This window comes from Musca vetustissima, unplaced genomic scaffold (genome assembly GCF_032173495.1).
Source record: "Musca vetustissima isolate MV318-11 ecotype Yass unplaced genomic scaffold, APGP_CSIRO_Mvet_v1 utg6429, whole genome shotgun sequence".
Lineage (NCBI taxonomy): Eukaryota > Metazoa > Arthropoda > Insecta > Diptera > Muscidae > Musca > Musca vetustissima.
The window spans coordinates 47,577-71,618 of record NW_026873349.1 but is presented as its reverse complement, the minus strand read 5'-3'; the positions used below and the strand labels follow the sequence as shown (position 1 = coordinate 71,618).

Sequence of the window (24,042 nt, the reverse complement as noted above, 5' to 3'; positions counted from 1 at the left end):
TTCTGTTTGGACAAGGCTTCGCAGATGGAAATTCGATCCATTCTATTATGTTCTCTTAATTGGTGTGGCGCCCAAACATCGAGATTCTTTTTGAATCCAGCTTTGTGTAAATGGTTTAAAACAGTTTTACAGTCGATTTTTAGCTCTTGGGCAATGTTACGACCGCTTTTATGCCGGCCAATTTCGATCATTTCTTCGATTTTATCGATATTTTCATAATGGATTTCTTTTCCCCCCAACTAATATTAAGGGAGTCTACGTATTCTGATATTGTTAAGTATTGTTACAAGAGGGCGAATGTGGCACGTTGATGACTTTAAAATTTACATGAAGTTCCGGTTTTGGTCAAGATCGACGCCTAAAATTTTCGATAATGATCAGATGATATTTCGGAATTGAAATTAACCTTTTTTGTTTGGGTTTCTAGTCGCTTGACAACTTGACGCCGGCTGCCAAAATTTGGCTCACATGTTTGTAATGTAAACGCGAATATTGGTATGGCAAATGGGGTCTGTGGGTCCAAGTTTTGTTATAACCCCCATATAACCGTACCCGATTTAAGGTATTTTTTGGCCATTAGACACATTTTACCATCAAATTGGCTGTAATTTGTCAGAAAGAGTTCTCTATGGGTACCAAATATCCATGGAAAATATTATCGACGTAGCTTCACGTTTTCTAATAGCCCCCATACAAAGGTACCCGTATGTTGAGTATTTACCCAAAAATTGGGTATAGACTTATTAACTGGCGAACCACTTGAGATAGGCTGCAAAGTTTCCATCAAATGGTTGTTATATCACCACAACTACTGGTATGGAAAATTGTCTCTGGATCCACGTTTTTATATAGCCCCCATATAACCGTACCTCCCGAGTTAATGTATTTTTTATACCCTTCACCACACTGTGGTACAGGGTATTATGTCTTTGTGCATATGTTTGTAACAGACAAAAAGAAACGAGATAAACACATGGTTCCTTTTGAGAATATGTATAGAATAAATTTCTGAGTCGATTTATGTATTTCCGTCCGTCTGACGAAATTTGGCATAACGTATGGAATTGAGACTAGGATAGAGTGTGTTAAGCTTCATTGAAATAGGATCAGATTTTAAATAGCTCCAATATATAGTTTCGCCCGATTTTATGCAAACTATCAATATTTGTCCGATTGAGACCCAATTTTGTATAGCGAACTGAATTAGGTCCACTTTGGTGTCAGTGAAATTTTGTTGAAATCGGTTCAGATTTAGATTTTAGGTAAATGCTACACCAAACATTCAAGGTTTGTCAGATAGAGACACAATCTTGCACAGCGTACTTAATTAAATAGAGTTTGATGCCTGCGAAATTTTGTTGAAATCGGTTTAGATTTAGATATAGCTCGCATATATAGTTTTTTCTCATAGCGAGATAAAATTGTGGACATAGTATTGTGCTGCAGCATACCAAATGGTGTATGCCACGGTTGCTCAATTGGGTCCAGATTTACATATAGCTCCCATACATAATTTAGTTCGATTTCATACAAAAGGTACACCAAAGAATCGAAGTCTGCCAGATTGACATGCAATTTTTCATACATTTGAGAATGGTATGTGTATGTTTGTTTATTGGTTCAAATATCTATGTAGATCACAAATTTAAATTCGCCCGATTCCATTTCAATTGTCCTCCAAAGATGTTCTAACGAAAGGATACGGTACATATGAGCATCTCTTGTATGTACTCAAATTGGTGAAGGAATGAAGGCCCCGTCCGACATTTGGACTTTCCTTACTGGAAAGGTTAGGTATGGACAGTTAAATTGTTCATTATTGACACATGGAGGTTATTTCCTAACTATGTTATAATCAACTCAAAAATAGTTTCTCTAGATCCTGAGAGTATGTAAGTAAATTCTAAAGAACTTCCTTCAATACTAAAGTCCTTAAAAAATCCAAACCATCTTTTTAAACAGATAGGCATTATTCGCTTTCAAAGGCTGTCAATAATACCTCAATAGATTATTGTGTCTCTTGTATTAGTTAAACTGAAAAAACGCTACCCTGAACAGTGATTACATTTCTACGAAATTGAAACGACAACAACAACAACAGCCAGACATTCAACTAAACAGCCAACCAATCAATCCTTTCATTCATTCAGTCATCCTTTTTCATTGTGCCATCTATTCAACCACTCAGTCACTCGCTCGCCCACTCAGCGATACACCTTGACATTTGTATTTGAAAGTAAATTGAAATTAAGTGGTTTTCAAGGCATCATTTGTTCAATAAAGTAAAGAACAATAGAAGTGGCAACAACGACAACACCAACAACATATATCCATTGGTATAAACAAAAACAATAACAAACAGCCCTGATATTATATTGAACAACAATAGAAGACATATTTATTCTTCATGGCGTGTAAACGTTGTCGGCATGAGGGGGCATGTCAATGGAGCAGCAGCCACAGTTGGTAAATACTTTTCTGTGCTCTATCTTTGGTCTGGTCAACTGTGGCTCAAAGGGTAATTATTTTGGTATTGGGTTTCATTGATGCTTGAGTGGTGTTTAGAATCTGTTATCAGTCTTCTTCATTGAGTTAGAGGTTTTTATTTTGATTACAAGGGCATGCAAAAACGGTGTTAAGTTCGGAATGTCAGAGGAAAACATAAATCTTCGACATATTTCAGCACTAGCTGAATCGGAATTTGGGAGACAATTAAGATATCAATAAAGTACATTTTGTCACGGGTCGAACATTTTGAACCCTCCATTATGTGGTGTGCATTTAAAATGTCTTAAAAAGAACCTTCATATGCAGATTAAGTCATAGAAATTTGTCAACTTGTATGATGTTTAAGTTCAGAGAAAATTAATTACAGACACTTGGGATGGAAAATTGGACTGGGAACTTAAAAGTGCCGAATATATTATGAGGGTCATTAATAATAAGAACATTATATGGGGACTATTTCAAAATATGAACATATTAGGTTGGGAAAAAGGAAATCCATTAGGCCGGTCGTCGAAAATGTCGATAATATCGGAGAAATGATCGAAGTGGACCGGCATGTTAACAGTCGTAACATAACCTAGGAGCTAAAAATCTACCATAAAACTGTTTAAACCATTTACTATTTGGCCTAAATCTGACATTCCGAAGCATCTTAAATAACGTCCTATAGTCCTATTCTAACCGATTGGACTTTAATATAATATTTTGGATTTCTTATTGCCGACATATACTCGTCTCAAAGAATTTGTAACGCCACCAAATATTAATCCTAAACCCACCGTTTAGTATACCGATCATCATATCTCGACTAGCTTAGTGGATCTAGACATGTGTGTCCCCCCGTCCGTCTGACTATTATAATTTTTAAACACGATACAGACCATAGTCATGAACCAATCGCCCTGGCAATTTGTATGGATCACCGGTTCTGGTCAAAGAAGACCCCTATTGCTTTTGGACCAAAGGAACCAAAAAGTTTATTCGATAACTTCATAATGGCTCTCTCATAGAAGTCCTGCCCTCTATTTGCAAAAAAAAATCTATAGTAGTCGATTGTCACAATCCTCCATAGATACCAATTTTTTTATCATTAAGGAAATTTTGCAATGCAAGAAAAATATGATAATCGCTTGGTGTCCTGGTGGAACAAGACATCTCTCCTGTTGGCCAATTCTGGCCATTTCTGGTCAATTGCTATCTTAAAATGTTTCAATTGTTGACAGTAGAGATCAGAATTTAGCGTTTGGCCATATGGAAGCAACTCATAATAAATAATCCCCTTCCAGTCCCACCATATGCATAGTAGAACCTTCCTGGACGTTAGACCTGGTTTGGCCACCGTTTGAGGTGCTTCACCTCTCTTTGATCACGCTCGTTTTCGCAGAGAGATATCGTATGTGATTCATTTCTCATCTCCAGTCATCTCCAGTGTGGCACCCAAACATCGATCTTCTTTTTGAATCCAGCTTTGTGTAAGTGGTTTAAAACAGATTTGTGGACTGCTATCATGCCGGTCAACTTCGATCATTTGTCCGATTTTGTCGGCATTTTCATAATGGATATCCTTTTCCCTAAGCTAATATTAAACAAGTGAAAAAGCGTTAAGTTCGGCCGGGCAGAACAGGTACAAGAAATGAAAATGTAGGAAAAATACCAAAAAGTGAATCTATACCGACATTCCAACAATTCGATTATGTAAATCATAGTATAAACCATAATAGACATTTCAGAAATTGTTAATGGATAATTAAAATTAAACCTTCAGTCTTATGTCTAATGAGGGTGTATACACTTTGACACTGTGAAAATGTGTCTCATCGAAATATTGGTTCAAGACTCCATGTTTCTGTGGACCAAATGTGATTCCTTCTGATACCTCCCACACAGGGGCTAGGCCTAAATGCGGGTTAAAGTTCACATATAGTTCATTATCGAACCCTATGTTATAGTATTTTTTTATCTCGATATCCTCCGCAGGTGATATGATTACAACAGAGTTTTAAAACCAAACCCAACACGCGGAACAAATTAGATAAACATTTTAATATAAGAAGGGGGTTATATGGGGACTACCCCAAAAAGGGGGCGAATATTAATAATTTTGGTGGGGAGATTTTTTATCATATACGACTAAAAAATACTAAATTGCAGCGAATTCGGTAGAAAAACGTGCTCAAGAACCCCAAGATACCAAATTTTGGGGGGTACCTTAATATTGGGGCTATACGAAAAAAATCAATTCGATGGAGAAATACGATTAAAACCCCTAAAATACTGAAAATTATGAGGTACCGTTATATGGGGGCTACCCGAAAAAGTGGACCAATATTCATAATTTTTTTTGGAGACATTTAGTACTCAATAGGAACCCAATGTACCAAATTTCAGCGAATTCGGTTGAAAAACGCGCTCAAGAACACCAAAATACCAAATATTGTGGGGGTACCTTTATATGGGAGCTATGCCTAAACGTGGACCGATGAAGCCCATCTACGAACTTGACCTGCCTGCAGACAAAAGAACTATGCTATGCTATGCAAACCTATGCTAAATTTCAGCACCCTATCTTAATTCCTTCAGAAGATAGCGTGAATACAACAGACGGGCAGACGGACGGAAGGACATGGCTAGATCGTCTTAGAATTTTACATTGATCAAGAAAATATATACTTTATAGGGTCGGAAATGAATATTTCGATGAGTTACAAACGGAATGACAAAATATACCCTCCATACTATGGTGGAGGGTATAAAAATATACCGATGTGCAATGAAGGATATCTGAAGATGGGTTCCATCATCGGACTTTATAGCGGTTGGATGAAATTGATCAGTCCATTTCTTTGATATTGCATGTACACATTTTAAAAATTAAAATCCTTTGTCGAGGAGTATACCGATAGATCATTTTTAATATTGGGTGAAATCCAATACTTCGTTCTGTGGATATTTTATTTCTTTAACAAAATTTTGACTATTTTGAAGAGATATTACGATATGCAAAGTTTAGAAGAAATCGATTACTCCATTCAAGAGTTATCGTGAGCACCATCCAGATGGACGGGTGGAAATTTTTAAATCTACTCAAAATTGTTTGAAAAAGATTTCATAAAAAGAAAACTAAAATCAATATTTTGATGAGGCTTGTTTTGTATATACCCGCCTTTAAATATAAGGTTGTGGTTCAAGCTCATTAGCCGAATTTCCTTGAGGGGGTTCTTTATGCTGGGAAACATCGTGGCAGGCAAATTTTCACATAGGTTCCAATAGCACCTTAAAAAATCAAGTGCCTCATTATGACATTTTTATTTTCTGGTGTTTTTTTTTTGTACGGAAGAGGGAGGGTACTTCAATTGCCTGAGGAAATTTTTCAATGTGGGTTCATGTTTTCGCATAGATTCCATAAAATTACCGCCTTGAGGATATTAGTCAATTTCCAATCTAAGTGTATATAATTGGAAATGTCATGTCAAAATATAAAAAACCTCCTGTTTTTCTGTTAAAATTGTCCCGACAGTTTTTGGTCAATTTGAATGTTTTCCGCATGTTGGAGAGTATAAAGATGAAAATGAAAATGTTCGATATAGGTCCCTGTTTTTTTACAAAGCCACCATACAAGGGTCCAACTTAATTTTCAGAATGTTGAAGTTCCTAGCCCAATTTCGAAGTTGAATGTCTTTAATTTGGTATTTCATATACTCAAAGGATTAAAAATGTTCTGGCGAACAGTCTACAATATAGGCCAATGTTTTTTTATTTATAACTTTATAAGAGTTTCGATCTAGGAGGTAGAGGATAAAAAGTTCGATCCGGCTGAATTTATATAGGTTCCACACAGGCATATTTATTTTGTCAGTATTTGCAAACGATAGCCTACATTGAACATTTTCTGGGGAAATTTATTTTTCTTACGAAGAAAATGTAGTGTCAAATTATAACCTTTTTGATTGCAAAATACGGCTAAAACCCTCAAAGTAACGACCATGGTACTGGGACTTCTGCTGATTTTAAGCCCATGTTTAGACCATTTTAAGGCTACATGATAAAAAATTATGAATACTCAATTATGGCTTCTAGGGGCCACTGTTTACATTAAAACATAAAATAATACTGCTTGCGTTTCTATAAAGGTCTGACGAGGACCAATCTACTCATTGATAAAAATAACAACAATAACAGATATTTAAGTAAAATTGGCATCGCGATGAACATCGAACAATCACTATAAATAAAACAAGATTGAATAGGAATCACCATAAGGTAACATCACCAATGATGAGGTGGCGATGTTGGTGTCCGCGAAAATCTCATTGCTCCTCACTCACTTACCATTTAATGTTGAGGTTAGTGTATCCGATGTTGAGTTTGTTGAATTGGTTAGCGTTGAGTTGGCGGCATCACTTGCCGCCGCACTGCTGCCGTGTCGTATTAGAAAGTCCTGACGTCGCTGCTCAATTATGGAATTAATTGAATGCTGTTGCAAGAGTTCAGTGCCAACGGTGGCCGCAGCGACTGCCGACAATGCCGATGGGTCTGTTGACAGGCCAGTTACGGTGTTATTTGGAGATCTCATCGTGCCGTTAGATGTTATTGTTGTTGCTGTTGTTGTTGTATTCAATGTAGCTTGATGGCAGTTGGAATCATTTGAATTGAACTGAAAAAGAAGAAAGAAGGAAAAGCGAGAAAACAGTTAGAGTGAGTGCTCTGTTCACAGTTATTCAAATAATTAAGACAATTAAGCAGCCGATAATTGTTTTAGAAAAAAAAACTTCTCCCAACACAGAAATAATAACACACAAATGTCAAGTGACTCATAATTGTTGTGAGATTTCTTGATGTTGTTGTCCTTTATCCTTTTGAATACCGTTTTATGCAATTGTCTTAACATTTACACATTGGGAAAGCAAAACTCCCCAAACTCAGCAGGTAAACATTTGGCGAAAGAACAATTGTCATCTAAACGTGAAGTGCTCCAAAGTGTCTTGTTAAGGAAAACGTTAAGGAGTTGCAACAATTTGAAAGGCATACACACACTAGCACCCAGAGGTCCTGCCACACTTAACACGCAAACACACATACTTAGCCGTAAAGACTCATTATTATTATTTCTTTCTTCACATACGTCAGAGAAGAAACATGGACAGTGGTTGGTTTGGCTTTTGGTATCTGGTAGTTTTTTGAAAGGTTTGTAAATATTCTTTAAAAAATCCACGCCTAGAGCAATGAAAGTCCTTTATAAATATTCTTTAAAAAATCCACGCCTAGAGCAATGAAAGTCCTTTATAAATATTCTTTAAAAAATCCACGCCTAGAGCAATGAAAGTCCTTTATAAATATTCTTTAAAAAATCCACGCCTAGAGCAATGAAAGTCCTTTATAAATATTCTTTAAAAAATCCGCGCTTCTTATTGTCCTTCAAAAAATATTCTTAGAGCAATGAAAGTCCTTTATAAATATTCTTTAAAAAATCCACGCCTAGAGCAATGAAAGTCCTTTATAAATATTCTTTAAAAAATCCACGCCTAGAGCAATGAAAGTCCTTTATAAATATTCTTTAAAAAATCCACGCCTAGAGCAATGAAAGTCCTTTATAAATATTCTTTAAAAAATCCACGCCTAGAGCAATGAAAGTCCTTTATAAATATTCTTTAAAAAATCCACGCCTAGAGCAATGAAAGTCCTTTATAAATATTCTTTAAAAAATCCACGCCTAGAGCAATGAAAGTCCTTTATAAATATTCTTTAAAAAATCCACGCCTAGAGCAATGAAAGTCCTTTATAAATATTCTTTAAAAAATCCACGCCTAGAGCAATGAAAGTCCTTTATAAATATTCTTTAAAAAATCCACGCCTAGAGCAATGAAAGTCCTTTATAAATATTCTTTAAAAAATCCACGCCTAGAGCAATGAAAGTCCTTTATAAATATTCTTTAAAAAATCCACGCCTAGAGCAATGAAAGTCCTTTATAAATATTCTTTAAAAAACTTACGCCTCTTATAGTCCCTGAAAACATATTCTTTTAAATATCCGCGCCTAGAGCAATGAAAGTCCTTTATAAATATTCTTTAAAAAATCCACGCCTAGAGCAATGAAAGTCCTTTATAAATATTCTTTAAAAAATCCACGCCTAGAGCAATGAAAGTCCTTTATAAATATTCTTTAAAAAATCCACGCCTAGAGCAATGAAAGTCCTTTATAAATATAAAAAATTCTTTAAAAAATCCACGCCTAGAGCTCAGTTGGTCCTTTAAAATATTCTTTAATAAATCCACGCCTTCAGTTGGTCCTTTAAAATATTCTTTAATAAATCCACGCCTTCAGTTGGTCCTTTAAAATATTCTTTAATAAATCCACGCCTTCAGTTGGTCCTTTAAAATATTCTTTAATAAATCCACGCCTTCAGTTGAAAAAATCCACGCCTAGAGCAATGAAAGTCCTTTATAAATATTCTTTAAAAAATCCACGCCTAGAGCAATGAAAGTCCTTTATAAATATTCTTTAAAAAATCCACGCCTAGAGCAATGAAAGTCCTTTATAAATATTCTTTAAAAAATCCACGCCTAGAGCAATGAAAGTCCTTTATAAATATTCTTTAAAAAATCCACGCCTAGAGCAATGAAAGTCCTTTATAAATATTCTTTAAAAAATCCACGCCTAGAGCAATGAAAGTCCTTTATAAATATTCTTTAAAAAATCCACGCCTAGAGCAATGAAAGTCCTTTATAAATATTCTTTAAAAAATCCACGCCTAGAGCAATGAAAGTCCTTTATAAATATTCTTTAAAAAATCCACGCCTAGAGCAATGAAAGTCCTTTATAAATATTCTTTAAAAAATCCACGCCTAGAGCAATGAAAGTCCTTTATAAATATTCTTTAAAAAATCCACGCCTAGAGCAATGAAAGTCCTTTATAAATATTCTTTAAAAAATCCACGCCTAGAGCAATGAAAGTCCTTTATAAATATTCTTTAAAAAATCCACGCCTAGAGCAATGAAAGTCCTTTATAAATATTCTTTAAAAAATCCACGCCTAGAGCAATGAAAGTCCTTTATAAATATTCTTTAAAAAATCCACGCCTAGAGCAATGAAAGTCCTTTATAAATATTCTTTAAAAAATCCACGCCTAGAGCAATGAAAGTCCTTTATAAATATTCTTTAAAAAATCCACGCCTAGAGCAATGAAAGTCCTTTATAAATATTCTTTAAAAAATCCACGCCTAGAGCAATGAAAGTCCTTTATAAATCTATATATATAAAAATGGAGCAAGAAAAATGTATACTAACGCATCAATTGAGAACGGCTGGACCGATTTGACTCATAATTTCTTTCAATTGTCGGTAATTACAGTGGGAAGGTTTTTATGAAAGAAAATTTTGAAAAAAATCCGCGAAAATCTTGCAAAAAATATTTAAAAAAACGGCTGTACCGATTTGACTTAAAATTTCTCTTAGTTGTCTATAATTGAAATGGAAAGGTTTTAATAAAAGAACATTTTGAGGAAAATCCGCGAAAATCTTGCAAAAAATATTTAAAAAACGGCTGTACCGATTTGACTTAACATTTCTGTTAGTTGTCTATAATTGAAATGGAAAGGTTTTAATAAAAGAACATTTTGAGGAAAATCCGCGAAAATATTGCAAAAATTATTTTAAAGAAACGGCTGTACCCATTTGACTTAAAGTTTCTGTTAGTAGTCTTTAATTGAAGTGGAAAGGTTTTAATGCAAGAACATTTTGAGAAAAATCCGCGAAAATGTTGCAAAAATATATTTTGAAAGATATTAGAATTTCCACGCATTTTATATCGAACCTTTATGATTTCATCTCTTCGTAATTCTTCTTGGACATATTTTGGGCGAAAATTGGCAGCGTATAAAATTATTAAGTAATTATCATTTATGGAAAATTCTCAAAATATGTTAATTTTCTACAATCAATTGGATTGTCATTGCCTTGAAAAAACTATTGTATTACTATATAAAAATTAATTGCTGTTCGTTAGTCTTCCTAAAACTCGAGAACGGCTGAATGGATTTATCTGATCTGATTTATCTGATCTTGAAAACCGCGGAAAATTTGCAAAAAAAAAAAAAAAAAAATTATGAAGCATATTTGCATTTTCACGAATTTTGTACCAAGCTATTTGATTGCAACACGTCGTAGTTGCTTTTTGAGATATTTTGGGCTAGAATTGGTAGCAAGTCAATTCTATAAGCCTTCATTTTCAATTATTGAAAATTTTCCATTTCAATTGGATTGACATTGTATTGAAACTTTCTTTTTGTGAGAATACAAAAAAAAAAAAAAAAAATGAGAAGTATATAATTGAATGTACACGCGATCATTGTATGTACACGGTTTTCTATAAAATCCACGTAAATTTTGGGACAAATGCAAGGATGAAAATCAAAAGACAGTCGGAATAGAGTTCTGATTCTAAGATTCATGCCCTAGATTATTTTCTTGAAAATAATAATAATAATAGGGACATGTTGATCCTCAAAGTACCTAAATTGTTGCAATGTCACGAGAAATATCAAATCTTCTCCTAATCGTGGGTTAATGTCTTTGAACTTATAAACACAAAACTTCGCACTTTGTAGATTCCCTAAATCGGTGGGGACAATGTTTCAGCATTATGTAGTAGTAAGTTGTCCATGCTCTGAAAAAATAATGTTAAAAATTACAGGCATACCGATAATTAAACGGGAAATATTTATGGCACCTTTTGAATACGTTAGGCCAACCCAATTCGGTCAACGTCCTAAATAGAAATGGCCCTAAATAGAAATGTTTCCGCAAAAATGTGTTTTACCATCCCGGAATGATATATTACAGCTACTACAATGGGAATGGATATATGCCAAATTAATTATGCCGATTATATTTAAAAACGTGCCCAAATCCCCGCATAGCATCGAAAATGTGGAGTACTATTATATAGGCGATATTTGGAGGCTTGGGCGAATATAAAATTACAGCCAAATACCGAATTTTAGGTATACCGTTATATGGGGGATATTCGAATTCTTGGGCCAATATTGATCATTTTAGTTAGGCAGTATTAGTAGTAGTATCCCTATTATTAAATTAGAAGAAATTCTGTGGATTATTGGGGGCTACCCTAAAAAGTGAAGGAAAATTTAACATTTTCAATACCAAATATCTTATGAGTAGTAGAAATGTGCAAATTTCAAAGTCCTATATTAAATCGTTGTGGCTATAAAAAGCTAATTTAATATTGCGCTACCGTTATATGGAAGTCTTATAAATATATTGGGGAAATGTAATCCGGAAGTCAAACTTATATGTGCATTTAAATGTTTTTAATTTAAATTTATTCTCCACGAATTCAATTCAATTAATCAACTTATATCCAACGAAACTTTAGAAGACAAAAATAGCAAATAGCCCATAATGATAAAATTTTAGAAAATGTTATTTTCTGTGTGTTCGGGCAAATACCAATATATTACAAAAATCTGTGGAGGGTATAAAAACCAACCTAAAATGACGAAAATTATAGATCAACTACATTGCTAGGCAAGACAACGTTTGCCGTGCCCGCTAGTATTCTTTAAAAAATCCACGCCTAGAGCAATGAAAGTCCTTTATAAATATTCTTTAAAAAATCCCCGCCTAGAGCAATGAAAGTCCTTTATAAATATTCTTTAAAAAATCCACGCCTAGAGCTAAGAAAGTCCTTTGAAAATATTCTTTAAAAAATCCACGCCTAGAGCTAAGAAAGTCCTTTGAAAATATTCTTTAAAAAATCCACGCCTAGAGCTAAGAAAGTCCTTTGAAAATATTCTTTAAAAAATCCACGCCTAGAGCTAAGAAAGTCCTTTGAAAATATTCTTTAAAAAATCCACTCCTAGAGCAATGAAAGTCCTTTATAAATATTCTTTAAAAAATCCACGCCTAGAGCAATGAAAGTCCTTTATAAATATTCTTTAAAAAATCCACGCCTAGAGCAATGACAGTCCTTTATAAATATTCTTTAAAAAATCCACGCCTAGAGCAATGACAGTCCTTTATAAATATTCTTTAAAAAATCCACGCCTAGAGCAATGAAAGTCCTTTATAAATATTCTTTAAAAAATCCACGCCTAGAGCTGAGAAAGTCCTTTATAAATATTCTTTAAAAAATCCACGCCTAGAGCTAAGAAAGTCCTTTGAAAATATTCTTTAAAAAATCCACGCCTAGAGCTAAGAAAGTCCTTTGAAAATATTCTTTAAAAAATCCACGCCTAGAGCTAACAAAGTCCTTTGAAAATATTCTTTAAAAAATCCACGCCTAGAGCTAAGAAAGTCTTTTGAAAATATTCTTTAAAAAATCCACGCCTAGAGCTAAGAAAGTCCTTTGAAAATATTCTTTAAAAAATCCACGCCTAGAGCTAAGAAAGTCCTTTGAAAATATTCTTTAAAAAATCCACGCCTAGAGCTAAGAAAGTCCTTTGAAAATATTCTTTAAAAAATCCACGCCTAGAGCTGAGAAAGTCCTTTTAAAAATATTCTTTAAAAAATCCACGCCTAGAGCAGAGAAAGTCCTTTAAAAATATTCTTTAAAAAATCCACGCCTTGAGCAATGAAAATCCTTTAAAAATATTCTTAAAAAAATCCACGCCTTGAGCTGAGAAAGTCCTTTTAAAAATATTCTTTAAAAAATCCACGCCTAGAGCTGAGAAAGTCCTGTTAAAAATATTCTTTAAAAAATCCACGTCTATAGCTGAGAAAGTCCTTTCTAAAATATTGTTTAAAAAATCCACGCCTAGAGCAATGAAAGTCCTTTATAAGTATTCCTTTTAACCACTGTCTGTCGAGATCCAAAGAATAAAATTTCAAAACTTTACCAAAAGATTTGTAGCGCTCTTGAGCCTCTTTGCAAAACGTCACAGCAGTTGCCGAAATGAACGGCAAACAAAATTACGGTACATACATACAATTCGACATGTGGATACGACAAAAACTCAACAGTGTGGCAGCAACAGCTTTTTACAGCCAGCCAGTCAGCCAGCCAGCGTAGTGTGTAGTTGTCGTTGTAGTTGTGCGAACAACTTGAAGAACGAAATGAAGCACTTGAATAAAAACGTTTTGGCGCGCAATTAAAAGAGCATCAAGTGTCAGATAAAGTGGCAGTAAAGTACTCTTAACAAAATGCCAAATTAGTACAAATATTGTTATCAGCAGCTCCCACAACCGTTGGCAGGATGGCAATTTTCCGGCATTACATTTTTGGGTTCTGCTTCGGCTATGTGTACATGCCCACCCACCATTGCCATCGGCGGCACACATCTCTAGATGGGTTGTGTTCCTTCAATAGTTTCGTTACCGTTTTGTTGTTGCTGTTGTTGTTGGTATTTCTATTTATGGCCGTTTGTTTATTTTCCGTTTTTCCTTCGCTCATTCTCTATGCCTCGCTCGTTCGCTCGTCCTCAACTGGTGAATAGTGAAAGAACACTTGAAGCTTGTTGTTTGAAATACAAAACACAATTAAACACAAATGGCGTAACCAAGCGCTGAATATGAGAAGGATAAGGACGGCGACGACGTTGCTTCGTCGGCCGCGACGAAGTTGAGTTTGGTGACGACAACGTTTTTGTTTTTCACAACTCATTATGGAAGATTAACGAGGACTACGACGATGAGCTGTAAATGGCTATGGAACATAACAAAATCCAGCTGCAGGACATTCGGCACGGAATAAATATCAAAAAACAACAACAAATACCAACATTCACACTTCACAGAGCCTCAAACGGAATACAAGGCAGCTGCCATAAAAGGCAAATAAACTGAAATGAACAACAAGCAAATTAAGGCGGCAACAAGTGGAAAAGGAGTGAGAAAAAATAAAATAAAAACAACACGAATCAACATTCGTAAATAGTGCCACAAAAATATCCGGAAATCTATGAAAAAAACCCTCTTTGCTATCCATTCACGTTGATCTCTCCGTCGCCGTCACATCACAAATGTGGCCCTTACTCAATGAAAAAAAAAATAAAATAAAATAAACCAACTGAAGTCAAATGGAGCCTGAATTAGTCCCACATCCTCTTCCTGCATTTCGTTACAAATACTTTGACAATTACAAATCCTTTTTTGAATGGCTACATCGAGAGAAAACGATGTGTAACCACCATTGATAGACGTCAAACCAAAGTAAACATTGCATGGAAGTGACGATTTCATTTCGGCAAACAAATCTCCTTCGTTTCTTTTTTGAATTCAATTTATCTATAAAATCAGATATCCGTGATGGTGAGTGTCAGAGGTACTTATTTGACTGTCACGTAAATGTTCGGCGTTGGTTTGATGTGAGTTTTTTTTGTGGGAGTCGTGTGGATGAGGTTTGGATGATATTATACATTGATGGTTTATATTTAGAAAGGAAAATTAATTATGTATATGTAAGGATTCTTATGTACGAGTTTTCCTAAAAAAATCAGATGTTGTAAAAATCCACGCTTTTTTGGATCTTAAAAATGTTTTTGTAATCTTTCATGCTTGGATAATATTTAGGTCTTTAATAATGCAAAATTTGTATCTACGGAGAATTTGGCCCAAATCGGACATTCAAATATTAAATAAAGTCCTATAGTTCATATAAAAATAATGGATGTATCAATTGGACCAATATTGGCAGTATGGTGCTCCATTTACATAAAATCGGACGAAACTATATATGGGAGCTTTAACTAAATCTGCACCAATTTTCTCCAATTTCAATAGGGTTCGTCCTTGGGCCAAATAAGTGAACTGTGCCAAATTTCATCCAAATTGGATCACAAATGCGACCTGTACTATGTTAACAAAAATACATGGACGGACAGACAGACGGACATGCGTAAATCGACTTAAAATGTGCTTCTATGCATATTCTCAAAAGGAACCATGGGTCTATCTCGATTCCTTTTGCCTGTTACAAGCATATACACAAAGACATAATACCCTGTATCATAGTGTGGTGAAGGGTATAAGCCAGGCATGCTTACCCATATACGCTACCGTAACTGAGGGTCGATGAGTAAACACATTTTCTCTTTCGTTCTCTTTACGTCAGTCGTTTTTACTTGTGAATTCTCAGTTACGCTCGCAGAAACTTCCTCTCAATTGAATTTTGCCCAACACTGGTATAAGCAGTGAGCGGAGCAGTATAGTCGGACGGGGCCGACCATATGACACCTTACACAACTTCCACGAAAATCTAACTTTCTGTGGTAATATTTTCTGAGTTTTGGCAATATTTCGCGATATTTGCACCCTCTTCACCGACTAGAGGTCAACAAATATTACTAATATTCAGTATAGCCCTTCAAATTTTGTTGTCCAGATTCCCTATACCGTGGGTTGTGTTGTGATGTTCGGCTTTCAATTGTGGCCTATAGATTAAATTGTAAAAACACAAAAATTAAGTTTTCGGTCCAGTTCTTCCCAATATTATTATCTGATCATCACCGAAAATTATAGCGTTGTACTTGACAATAACTGCATCCTCATGGAAAATTTCAAAGCGATCAGCGCTATTTTTCTGCCCTATAGTATGGTAATGTGTTACTAAATAATATATGAATACCTTATCACCTGTAAATATTTAAGTGTATCTCCCACATCCGAGTACATACGACAATATAATTGGTATCAATTTAAAGGTTAACCACTCCTCTTGGAGTGTATACTGTCAACTTTTCGGGTCTATGTACTTCATAGAATCCATTTGAACCGCTAAATATTGACCAATCTTTATCAAAACACCCATTCTTATTCTTTGGCCCGATTCCCTTTTCCATGTAAAAATCGCGATGTTTGGGCCATAATTGCGACATCTGCAGCGACCAGAAAATCGGACAAAAATAAAGTTTTTGGTCCATTTCATCCCCTAAATATTAACCGATCTTTACCAAAAACAATAGGGGTCTTCATTGGCCAGAACCCATCCTACATGTAAAATTTCGTGAATATTGGTCCATAACTGTGGCCTGTATCGAGTTTACTAATTATAATGGACAGACGGATAATCGGCATACTTAAAGGTGGGTCTAGGATAAATATTTTTCGTGGCGTTACAAACTCTTGCGGCTGCACAAAGCTATAATACCCTCACGACATATTTGTGTAGGTCTTTTTAGGTCTGAACACCTGTAAATATATTTGTTAAAAAATCAGCACTTTATATGATATTTAAAAGATCAAAATTACTACCAGTTTGTAGGATTTGTCCCCACTTTTGATTTTTATTTGGGTATGTTACAAAATATTAGAAGGTGCAAATTGCGGTTCAAATTGGATTCTACATTCGCTTTTAATAATTTACAAATTTTGTTAATCCCTTTGTGATGGGGGCACCGAAAGGAAACCATCTATCAATTTCAACTTCGAACTAGATATTAGTTTCAAAATTTGGATATGGAACCCATATAACGATGTGTAAAACTGAAAATTTCACCGACCAGCTGGATAGGCAAAGGAGAATTTCACCAAAAGTCAGCAAGACATTCAGAGCACTTAAACTCGATCGGTCAATTCTTATATGGGTGCTATGTGTAAACAGAGACCTATATTGTAAATTTACTGCCACAAAGTTGTGTAGCCTCCAAGAAAACTCCTTGCAAAACAAGTAAAGATGTATCAATCAGCCGACAGGCATATGATTTTATCAACGAGTTGACCATCTGTAGAGAAGTATCAGATATGATGAGATGAACCGAAGATGAGATCTACAGGGGTTGATGGTAGGTCTATGTCCAAATAATAGATTACATGGGCTATTCAATTCATTTCAAATTGAAGTTTGTAAAATGTTGGCCCTTTGAGGAGAAGGTACCAGAAGGAGAGGATCGACGATGTGCAAAGTTTCAATGAAATCGAATATTCTGTTCGCTTCTACTGGGATTCACATGTTTACAAAATTGAACCCTTTGTGGCGGAGATACTAGAAGGAGTGGACCGATAAGTCCCATCTTCCAAAATTATACAGGCATGATTAAAATATTAGGTTGACATGATTTTTAACAACATGTTAAACATGTGTGGGAGACACCAGAAGAAGTTAACCGATTCGTACATTCTTCGAATTTGATTTAACTTTGAAAGAAATATTATGATGTTCGTATTTGGTATAAAATCGGACATTTAATATGGTTGTGGTTAAATTAAATTAAAAAAAAAAAATACCCATAATGAGGGAGATACCGGAAGGAGAAGACCGATGGGTCCCAACTTCGAACTTGTTTTAGAGTTGTTAAAAAATATGACGATGTGTACAGTTTGGTTCAAATTGGACATTCTATTCCCTTAATATTGCATTTATAAAAAAAGACTGATAATGTTGAAACTTTGAGGGGGCGTACCAGAAGGAGTGGAGCAATATTCCCCATCTTCGTACCTGATTTATGTTTGGAAACACTATTACGATGTTCAAAGTTTGGATGGAACTCTTACTCATTTTGAGAGTTATCATGCGCATCAGCCAGCCAGATAGACGAACGGACATATATTTGTAAATCGTCTCCAAATTGTCTGAAACGGGTTTGGTCCAAAGAGACTTACTTACTTAGCTGGCTTGTGACCGAACTTTCGTTCCATAAGCCGAGCTTAGAAAGCTTAGCTTAGTTTTTCCAATTGGAAAGACCATTTTCGGCAATATTGTCTTCGACGTGATCTTTCCATCGTATTCTTGGCCTTCCCCTTCTGCATGAACCATCAGCTGGTTCGCTTTTATATACCTTCTGGGCTGGGGCATCTTCATCCATTCTCACAACATGGCCAAGCCAATGTAGTCGCTGCAGCTCAATACGTCTAACAATGTCGATCTCCGAGAATAGCTGGTACAACTCATGGTTCATTCGACCGTAAACGCAGATCTTTCGGAGAATTTTTTTCTCAAATACTCCAAGAGCTGCCTCATCTGCTTGCGTAAGTATCCATGCTTCAGATCCATATAACAACACGGGTAGTATCAGCGTCTTGTAGAGTGTGAGTTTGGTCTGGCGGGAGGTGGCCTTGCTTTTGAGTTGTTTGTTCAGACCATAGTAGCATCGTTTGACCATCACTATCCTTCTCCGAATTTAAAAACTGATGTCATTCGTTTTATTTATGTCGGTACCAAGGTATATAAAATCTTTGACTACCTCGAAGCTGTAGTTCTCAAGTTCCACAGTTGGTCGTCTTGCGCGTTAATACCATCAGCGTGGTCTTCTCGCCGTTTACTGCCAGACCCACTTTGGCGAACTCCTTCTCAATTTGTTCAAAGGTGGCTGTTCGACCCATTATATCGATGTCATCGGCGTAGGCGAGTAACATGTGTTGTTTGGTGTACAGAGTGCCATTTCTGTTCACCTTTGCGTATCGTATGACCTTTTCCAGCAGGATGTTAAAAAGGTCACACGACAAACTATCACCTTGTCTGAGTCCTCGTTCGGTATTAGAGGGCTCCGTTAGATCCTTTCCAACTTTAACTACTGATCTTGTGCCTGTTAAAGTTATCTTGCATAGCCGAATTAATTTTGCAGGAATGCCAAACGCAGACATGGCTTTATACACCTCTGAACGGATAGGTCTGTCGAATGCGGTTTTATATTCGACGAATATGTAGAATGTTTCGATATGTTTTTCGTGTTTTTTCCAGGATTTGGCGCAGAGTGAAAATCTGGTCAATGGTGGATTTGGTCTGGTCCAATAATGTCATTGGCCATTGGCTTCAGTCGTTCGTACAGAATACATCCTCGTTCGGTATTAGAGGGCTCCGGGAGGTCCTTTCCAACTTTAACTATTGATCTTGTGCCAAACGCAGACATGGTTTTATACACCTCTGAACGGATAGAGCTGTCGAATGCGGTTTTATATTCGAAGAATATGTAGAATGTTTCGATGTGTTTTTCGTGTTTTTTTCCAGGATTTGGCGCAGAGTGAAAATCTGGTCAATGGTGGATTTGGTCTGGTCCAATAATGTCATTGATCATTGGCTTCCAGTACGCTGGATAGCACTTTATATGCGATGGAAAGGAGACTTATTCCTCTATAGTTGGCACATATCGTATTGTCTCCTTTTTTGTGCACGGGACACAGGATCCTGAGGTTCCAATCATTGGGCATGCATTCTTCTGGCCAAATTGTACTAATCAGCTGGTGCATATTGCTTACCAGCATCTGACCACCAGTCTTGAATAATTCGGCTTGTAGCCCATTGACACCTGCTGCTTTATTATTCTTCAAGCGATTGATTGCTATTCTGAACTCATCTTGGCTAGGCGGTATACACTCTATACCGTCATCTATTATTGGTTCTGGGAAATCCACTTCACTGCTACTATTTGTTAACAGAAGTTTTTCAAAATGTCCAAAGAAACATGGAGTCTAAAACCAATATTTTGATGAAGTACATCAGAAATAGGATTGAGGGTGTAATTATAGGAAGTTAGGTCAGGAGATGTACTTAGATTTTTAATGCATATATGTAATATTACCATTGTCATACAAAAGAATGCAAATATTGCGAATTTTTCATAAACTCGAAATTTAGCTCCCCAGATAGTTCATGTCCTGTGGTACTATTGTAGGATATAATATGGTGGACCGGAACAACTCTCAATTAAAAATGACAAATATTTTTTATTAGGAACAACCTCAAAATCAGCTTCATTTAATTGATATGACCTTTGCCCTATTACATCAGCAGGATAGTTGTACATTTGATGACCGAATATAATACATTTTAAAATTTCCATTGGCATATTCAAACGTATGGCCTCAATAGCATCACAAAAAAAAACCAAATTCTCTCCCAAATGCTTGGGATTTAAAGGCTTCGTCGATAAAATTGTGCAAATATTTTTCATTGAGCTAACGCTGCGTGATAAAAGAAAAAAGCCTCTAAAACACAATACAATCCAACAGTTAAATTGAAATCGCCCAAAAATGTGAATAAAACTTAATATCCTCAATAACAAGCCGAAGAAATATTCAAATAGAATGCTTAGTGAGTGTGTGTGTGAATGTGCGAAGAAAAAAAAAACACAAGTTCCTTTGGAACTATCCATGTATGGGATCCAATGTACAATGTTCGCCTTGAAAGTGGAACAATTTCAATTGTTAAGAATTATTATCAATTTCCTTAGAATCTGACTGAATCTTTGGGCAGACAGAGGCGTAGAGCCAAGCAAAACTTATCGCCAATTCGACATGCTATAACACACACACACACAGTACAATTATTATATCCGACTCAGTGGGGGGTGGTGGAGGATAAATACATTTAAAAGTTTTGCCGAACCAAAAATTCCATGGTGTAGTTTGATGGCGACCAATAAAAAAAAACGGGGTGACTGTTGTTTCATTTCAAAGAAAATAGCAATACCAAAAACAAAACATCTAACGGAACCCAAGAATGTTTGCAATTTTTAACACTCTATTTTATGGAGATACATGGAAAAATGTCTAAATCTTTACATATTACATTTCATGACATTCACTCACTTAGGCGAACTCACTCACACACACATACAGACGTTTTCTTGTATGTAAACTCATATGAATTCTATTAGAAAAACTTTGAATTACAAATAAACAACAAGAAATGCCAACGTAGAAGACATTAGAAGGACCCCCCGCATTGAAAATATTATGTCGTCTTCTAATGGAACATTAAGAAAAGAAGAAGAAGAAGGAGAAAAAATCAGCATCAAAGTTTTAAATGCTAAATAGCAAATCCGACAAGCGTGTTTATCCAAATAAGTTATAGAGACACTTTTGATGTCCGAACATGTAAAACTATTACAAAATTCTAATATTTTGAAATTGTTTTATTTTTTTACATGACAACAATTTCCAAAATGGTTAGGAAAATGTCATTTTTGATAAAGTAGCAGCAATTGCTAGAAGTTGTATAACAAATGTCAAGAGATTTTTTTCTTTGGAAGGTTAAACAGAATCATTTTTGATGTTGCTGATTTTTCTTGGTATTAATGAAAATTATTTTTATTTTGGTTACGGTCATGATTTACCCCATAACATGGACATCGGATACAAAAAATGTCAACGGTATTAGAAATAGTTTGTTCTATATTCTGTGCATGAAAAGTAATTCTCGATATTTGCACCCTCTTGATCGACTAGAGATCAACAAATATTACTAATATTCAGTACAGCCATTCTAATTACTTGTCCATTTCCCTTCACCGTGGGTTGTATTGTGATGTTCGGCTTATAATTGTGGCCTATAAATCGAATCAAAAACCACAAAAAATAAGTTTTCAGTCCATTTCGTCCCAAAATTATTATCTCATTATCACCGAAAATTATAGGCGTTGTCCTTGACCATAACTGGAACCTCAGGGAACATATCAAAGCAATCAGTGCTATATTTCCGCCCTGTAATGGTTTACTAAATAATATCTGAATACGTAAGCACCTGTAAATATGTACGTGTAACTTCCACACCGAGTACATACGACAATATAATTGGTATCAATTTAAAGGCCAGCCTCTCCTCTTGGATATATTATCAACTTCTCTTTCGAATACTTTTGCAGGAAAAGTATGTTAATAGTATGTTATCATGTTGACATCCGTATTGAAATTACTGCAGGTTGGCGTCCGTGAAGTTTTGTTGAGATCGATTAAGATTTAGATATAGCTCCCATATATATTTTCGTCCGATTTATATTGGCAGTATAGTGCTACATTTGCATAAATCCCCTAAATATTAACCGATCATTACCAAAAATAATAGGGGTCTTTGGGTCGAACCCATCCTACATGCAAAATTTCTTGAAGATTGGTCCATGACTGTGGCTTGTATCGTGTTTACAAATTATAATGGACAGACGGACGGACATGTCTAGATCGACTCAGCTAGTCGACATGTCTATATCGACTCAGCTAGTCGAGATATTACGATCGGTATACTTAAAATGCGTCTAGGACCAATATTTCGCGGCGTTACAAACTCTTGGGGCTGCACAAAGCTATAATACCCTGACAACATAGTTGTGTAGGGTATAAAAAGTACTAGAACAGACTAATAGTTTCGCCCGATTTTATGTTAATGGTGCACTAAAGTCCATATATATCTTTCGTTTTGCACGAAATTGGGCATTGCGTACTGAATTCCGTCTATAATAATGTGCGCTAAGTTTCTTGAAAATCGGTTCAGATTTAGGTATAGTTCCTATATATTTTTTCGTCCGATTTTACGTAAATGGTGCACAAAAGTCCCTATATATCTTTCGATTTGCACGAAATTTGGCACAGCCTACTAAAATAAGCCTAAAATGATGTGTGCTAAGTTTCGTGAAAATCGGTTCAAATTTAGATATACCCCCTATATATACACCTCCGATTTTATGTAAATGGTACACTAAAGATCCATAGCTAGGCCGATTGACACAACGTACTGACGTTAATATAAATAATCTCTGGCATATTACCTTGAAATCGGTTCAGATATAGATATAACATAGCTTCCATATATAATTTCGACTTATTCATATTAATATTACATCAAATAATCGATGGGTGTCTGATTGAGATTAAATTAAAATTTAAACAGTGCAGCATACTGAATAGCGTGTGCCAAGTTTGCTTTAAACCGACTTACAAAATTTAGCATAGGTTGCAGAATGACATGTACAGGGATTGCTGTTAGTCGGTTTAGAAATAGATAAAGATCACATATTTAAGTTCGTTCAATTTCATGTCAAAGTTCCTTCAAAAAGGCGACGGGTTTTGGGATACATATGTAGAATATACCCAAAGTGGTGAAGGGTATCATATAGTCGGCCCAGGCCGACTTCACTACATTTCTTACTTGTTCTTGTTGGAAAACCTAAAATCTCTAAATGTAGCTAATTCGTTCAAAATGTGAAAAATAAGCAGTGACCGGAGCAGTATAGTAGGGCGGAGCGTACCGTCCGCTTATACTTAACTCTACCATTCTGTGGATCTATATTGAGATCATGAGCAATATTTCGTGATATATTTCCCTCTTGACGGAATGGAGATTAACAGCTTCAACTTCTAACCCTGGCGGATATACAGTCAACTTCTCCGGTCTATATCCTTCAGTAGTTTTATATTTACTACCACCATAGACTACAAATATTGCAATTTTTCACACAAAAGTCTGGTTCCATTTGATCCAGTAAATATTGACCGATCCACATAAAAACAGTTATGATTATTCATTGGGCAGATCGCCTTCCTCATGTAAAATGATGTTCGGATCGTAATTGCGGCCTCTAAAGCGGCAAGAAATACAGACAAAAATAAAGATTTTGGTCCATTTCCGACTATAAATATTAAATGATAGTTTAAAACAAAAGGGAATCTGACTTACATGGAAAAGATTTCGTGACGATTGGTCCATAATTGCGGCCTGTAACGTGTTTACAAATAATGGACAAAATAATGGACAGACGGACGGACATTCATGTCTAGATCGACTCAGCTAGTCGGGATATAACGTGCGGTATACTGAAAGGTGGGTTTAGATGGCAGCTTCCAAAACTCCGAAATTCCCAAAATTGGGAGG

General features: G+C 35.5%; 1 protein-coding gene across 1 annotated transcript in view; it reads right to left on the bottom strand.

Annotated features, from left to right (window-relative positions):
- LOC133324574 (cytoplasmic polyadenylation element-binding protein-like) overlaps positions 1–7,162 on the bottom strand; it is a gene marked incomplete at its 5' end in the record, with an annotated part of 42,534 nt that extends 35,372 nt beyond the window's left edge. The window contains 1 exon segment of the mRNA XM_061533417.1: positions 6,838–7,162. Coding sequence (XP_061389401.1) covers positions 6,838–7,162 — 325 coding nt within the window.
- Positions 7,163–24,042: the final 16,880 nt, after the last annotated feature.